We start from the raw sequence: 5,791 nt of genomic DNA, 5'->3' as shown, positions 1-5,791 counted from the left end.
GACCACTGTTTGGAGAGGCTCCTAGTAACTTAAAGTTTTCTTGAATTTCCTGATCATTTACAAATCCTACAAATGCTACAGCATGACAAATATTCATGAAATCTGTTGATTCATCAGCTCACACAGAGAAGCTGCTGCTTTTATACAAAACCTCTTTAGCATCACGTAAGTCAATTTATTATACTGACAGTAAAGTCTTCAATTTCTTGTACTCCTTGATCTAGCTAAATGTTGGTATTATTCTTAGATTCTTATCAATTATTCGAATTTTTCTTTTCTGGAAAAAATTCTACCACTAAATAATTTGCTTTCTAAACCTTTTCATTGAATGTGGTTTTTTTGAACAAAAGGTTTACTGTTCTGGTATTCCAAAGCCATTAAAATAATCTTTATTTGTCAAGGGGCTATGCTTTATAGTTACAACTGCTAAAACAAATGTTCAGTTTGTAAGTTGCATTTCACAAAGGATATACAATGGAACAGCTTGGATTATATATCCCTTTACATTGTAAAGTAGCTTACAGTATAAAGCATTTGAGTCCCTTTTGCACTAGTAGACTTCAGTGACTCAGAAGACACATTCTTTATAACCAACCTTATCAGAAATGTCTGTAATTCTATGCCTAGAATGGAACATTTTTCTTTCAAAACTTGCCTTCAAAAATTGCACCACTGCACCATCAGATCTGTTTGTAACAAATGTTATTAAAACATAAAAATGAGCATAACTTCCACTGTAGGGGCTATGGGTAGGATCCCTGGTCTGGGAACTAAGATCCCACATGCCCTATGGTACTGTCAAAAAAAAAAGGGGTGGGAAGTGGATAAAAACAAAACAAGAAAAATCCCCAAAAGTAAAAAAATTCACAAAACAATTCACTTCTAACCTATACAATCCATGTTTGTCCAATGTTTACAACAAAGCGGCAGGGGACAACTGAGTTGCAATACACAAAAATTCCTTTCTTAGAATGGAAATTTCCCTCTTGAGTTTTGATTTCACAGAGCCTGTTCATTCCTGTAAGTCAGCTGGTAGTGCAGAAGGGGATAGTGGGGAAGGTAATCATGAAGGAGAGGCCAACATCATTCCCCTACCACCCTCTGCTCTCTGCAATAGTGTTCACCAATTTATCCAAAGTCTGTTCTAAGCCAACCAAATGCACGTGGGCCTACTGCACACTGCCATATATGGCTGAAAGACCTCTAACAAAACTATTAACAGAGCTGCTCCACTACTGTGAGTAAATTATGGAGAACACAATATCAAAAACAGTATTTTTAGTCACAATTTTATATGGAATCCCAGCAACATCTCACAAAACTCCAGTTGAAAAATCCACCTCCAAAAAAAAAAAAAAGAAATATCTACCTTCAATACCAAACAATTTCTTTTCCTATCAGAGATCATTTTCATTTGATTCAGATCCTTCTGTGACTTGACTTGCAAGTTCAGGTTTAGCCACCCCCTCATTCACCACATGTGTCTCAGATATTGATTCTGTTGGACTCAGCTCCTCACTGTTCTCTGGTACCACTTGTTGGTTATTTTTTCCTTCTGCTGGGTCATTTTGACTTGATTTGTCACCAGATTCCAATTTAGCTTCTTTCCCATTTCCTGTTTGTGCTGCTTGCTTTGGGTTAAGCTGTGACAAGTCCTTAGCACTCTTCACCACCTCCTGGAGATTGTATTTTCTGAACAACATGTAATCTTTCACAACACTCAGGCAACAGACAGCTTTAATGATTTCTACTACCACTGTGTACTGTGGATTGCTAAGATCCACTTTATTTTCTGAATTGAGGCTGCCTACTATTCCTGTAACAAAAAGGAAAACAAGATAAAAAAAGATACCATTAAGCTCGGTGGATACAAAAACAATCTTTCACCTCCCCCTATTTAGAATTTGTTAAATTTATAACTAACCTTATCAGAAATGTAGTTGTTGAAACACTACATATACTAGTAGTGTTATACTATAGTATATATATAAATGCATGTACTAGTCCACTACTTTACATGTATTTGAATCAAGTTTTCTGAATGCTTTCAATACATAAATACAAATGAAATCCTGAGAAAGTTAATAAGAGCTCTTTTTTCCTCAAAGAAAATGCAATTCTGATTTGGAAAAGACTTTGGTATCTAACTACCAAAAATAATCTCATACCCAACATATTGGAGAAAGCAATGGCACCCCACTCCAGTACTCTTGCCTGGAAAATCCCATGGACGGAGGAGCCTGGTAGACTGCAGTCCATGGGGTCGCTAGGAGTCAGACATGACTGTATAACTTTCAAGTAGACAACCTGAGCGACTTCACTTTCACTTTTCACTTTCATGCATTGGAGAAGGAAATGGCAAGCCACTCCAGCGTTCTTGCCTGGAGAATCCCAGGGACGGGGGAGCCTGGTGGGCTGCCGTCTCTGGGGTTGCACAGAGTCGGACACGACTGAAGCGACTTAGCAGCAGCATCAGCAACCCAACATATTGAAGTTAGGCTTGATATTATTTAATGACATTTTAAAATACTTGCTCTCACTCAAAAATATAAGCCCTAAATATTAAAAAAAAAAAAATCTTAAAAGCAAATATTTACCATGGCACATCTTTGCAAAATCACTAAGAGAAACATACCTGCCAATTCTTTGATAACTTCTTCTCTATTCATATGACTGTTATTCCGAGATTTGTATACAATCTGAAATGTTCCTTTGTTTGGAGCTTTAAACCATGGTTCCAAAAATGTTTCTGCATATTTTTTCATATCTTCTAAGAAAGCCTTGCACGTGCCTGAGATGGGCAACATTCGTAGAATAACCCGAGTCTTCTTCTTCTTGGTTTTGTATATATCTTGGAGAATATGATGCACCAATTTCTCAGGTTCTAAAAGAAAAAAATCAGCACAAAACAAACAGGTAAGTTTCAAAGTCCTCACACATTTTAAACTCTTCAGACTCTCTAAAAAGAATTTTCATTGGCAGCGACATAAACTGACAGTAGATTAGAAAAACTTATCATAATGAATTTTAAGCAAGTTTAACCAAACATTTCTTCCAACTAATATTTCTTTGGTGCACTCTGTATTAATACTGTATCTAATATTTTAAGTCCACTTTTATCAAAAGCAATTGTTCATGAAGACTCTGGAGTTAATTTATTCATGATGTCTGATTTATCTAATGACAACGTCATACTGTTGTTTTCCTGTAAGAGCAGCAACAATCAAACGAATAAACATTAAATAGAACATGTTTTACAAAAACAAAAATCTTCAAGTCACTCAAGATTTAATCAATCCATTAGCTAAGTCTGTACAGAACTCTAGATTTCAGACCTCAGAGTCATCCCTTAGCCACAAGACCATAATGTAGTCCTTAGGAAGCATCCTGACTACATACAATTCTATTTGGGGCTGTTCAGTGTTTTCAATATTTTTAAATTAGTTAACTACATTTAAAAACATAGAAACTTCTCCAGATTTCCAACTTCTTTTGAAAAATCAGAAGATCTGGCTCTCCTGAGACTACATTCCCAAATGTCTGGAGCCATTCCAAATTGGGAGAGCTGAGTAGCATCTGCTCCTTTTAGACAGAACCATGAACTCTTGTTTTGCCTAAAGTTAAATACAAAGGAAGTGGCAAACCCAGGTTTCTACTCCTAAGCCCATGCTAGTCCACCACCCCATTTCGCCTTTCCATATGCCTAGTGCCAACACAGGGCTAACACAGAGAGGATGCAATCAAATGATTAACTGAGCCATGCCCATGAACCCATTTTGTAGGCAGTGTTCTCAGAGTCAGGGTGATGTCCTGATATTATAGGATCAATAATCTTAAAGTGTATTAGTCAGACACACCTATCCCAAGTGTCCTGATGAAGACTACATTATTTGCTCCACTCTCCACTGACTGGAATCTTCTTAGCCTCATCTCAGTGGATGCCTTAATGTCACCAACTTCTTTCTTCAAGGCAGCTTCCACATCATCGTCTTCTCCCTCACTTCCAGAGGGTTGTTGATCCTTGTCTGCAAACTGCTTGCATAAAATTAATGAGGAGAAATGCCACAACAGCTCATATTAAAAGCTCTTAGTTAACTATTTATATAAACCCCACCCCCAGGGGCAGAAGATACAATATTAACAATAAAACTTTTTATTTAGACACCACCTCCTCCAAAATGTGGAGAAAGAAGGGAGTTTCCTCAGACTACCATACATATCATTTGAAAATGTTTTCTAAAGCATCCTGACAGTCTGGGACAGAGGGAAATGTACTCACCAGATGAATCATTACAGGGTGGACTGTAACCCTATCAATAGATATCTCTGTGCCTGATATGACACTCTCCTTTCAAAAGATTAAACCTAATAGTTATGAAGTTAAAAATCCTTTACAATTGTACTACTGAAATAGTTAAAGAACTTGCTCAAGGTATCCACATAGACAGGACATACACTTGTTGCCCAGTTCTCTGCTCCACTAGTGATGAATATGGTTACCAATCAGGCACTAATCTTACACATTTATGGAGCATTTTTTGTTTACAGGGATGTTATTTTATGTACATATGCAATTTTTTTAGCCAACTTTCCAAAGTCCTATAACATTCTTTTTATGCAGCTCAGCAGAATTAAATAACATGTTCATCCTTTGAGCTAGTAAATGACAGTACCTTACCTGAATTGAAATAACCTTTGTACTATCCTCCTTCATTTAATTCCCTGGGGTGTGCATGTGTGCGTATTGGTCACAATCCTAAACCAGTAATATAATTATTTCCAAAATTGAACAACTAGATTTCATACAGTATTGTTATAAAATATTTTTACTGCTTGAAATGCATTTTTATATACATTTGAGAAGAAACTGGCACTAGTACCCAAACCACTATTTTAGAGATGTTACTGCTTAGGATAAACACTGTACAGCCATACGGTTCCAAATGGTGGCAAAAATCTTTCCGAATGAAGTGTGAACCTGAACCAGTGTCCTGGTGAGCAATACTTCCCAAAGCTACGATGAGAAATACGTGTTTCTGAAAGAGGTTCAGAAACAACGCCTGAACCGAAGGAAGCAATCTATACCTGGAAGCCACCCTGGTTAACGATGGGGGTGGAAAACAAGGAGGTGCAAGCATTTCAAGCACAAGACCAGGTAGGGATCGGGCGGGGGGGCGGAGGGAATATACCTAGGCGAGGACACGCCTCCTCACCGCCACTGTGGCAGCCAAATTCACGCAACTAGCTTGCCACCCTTTCCTTCTGCCTCAATGACCCGCCCTCCCTGGGACTGGTACCTTTTCTGGTCCATACATGTCGTCGCCGTATTCGTTGAGCAGGCTATAGGCCTCCTCCACGCACTTGCGCTCGTTCATGTTACAGGTGATGAGAATGCCCTGTATCCCGGGCTCGAGCTGGCGGGGCCCACCGCCATCCCAGCGCCGAGCCCGCTTGGCCTGCACATACTGAGCCTTGCCTTTACGCTTCCCGCCGCCAGGCTGAGGAGACTGCTGTATACGTGCCGCCATGGTAGGTTAGAGGTGAGGCCCGCCAGAAACGTGTTTCTCCACAGCCCTGGCCGCTGCTGGCGCGGGCTGATTACGTCACGGAGCGCAAAGACCTCCCCTAGTCCCTCCCCCGAGCCTCATTCTGTGCTACGCCGGGTCCTAATGCCGGTAGTAAACGGCGGAAGGCTGTGGCGTGATGGCGTGAGGCTCGCCCCTCGTCAGGACTGACAGGCACTCGCCTTAGCCTCACCTCGGGAAGAACCTGTTTTCCTGGTGTAGGGGCC

The 5,791-nt window shown here is 39.8% G+C and overlaps 1 protein-coding gene across 2 annotated transcripts; it reads right to left on the bottom strand.

Annotated features, from left to right (window-relative positions):
• Positions 1-396: 396 nt before the first annotated feature.
• On the bottom strand, positions 397-5,579 carry THUMPD1 (THUMP domain containing 1). 2 transcript variants are annotated; one of them, XM_070362264.1, is made up of 4 exons: positions 5,298-5,579; positions 3,858-4,035; positions 2,636-2,884; positions 397-1,816 (listed from the first exon to the last, which is right to left on the bottom strand). In XM_070362264.1, exons 1-4 carry the CDS (start codon positions 5,526-5,528, stop codon positions 1,398-1,400), a joined length of 1,077 nt encoding a protein of 358 aa, XP_070218365.1. In that variant the 5' UTR covers positions 5,529-5,579; the 3' UTR covers positions 397-1,397. The 2 variants fall into 2 exon arrangements, with proteins under 2 accessions (XP_070218365.1, XP_005895630.2); XM_005895568.3 differs by having other exon boundaries at positions 3,858-4,032.
• Positions 5,580-5,791: the final 212 nt, after the last annotated feature.

Source organism: Bos mutus, chromosome 25 (assembly GCF_027580195.1).
Source record: "Bos mutus isolate GX-2022 chromosome 25, NWIPB_WYAK_1.1, whole genome shotgun sequence".
NCBI classification, from domain to species: Eukaryota; Metazoa; Chordata; class Mammalia; order Artiodactyla; family Bovidae; genus Bos; species Bos mutus.
Note: the sequence above shows the minus strand (reverse complement) of the source record. Positions and strands in the feature narration are given on the sequence as shown.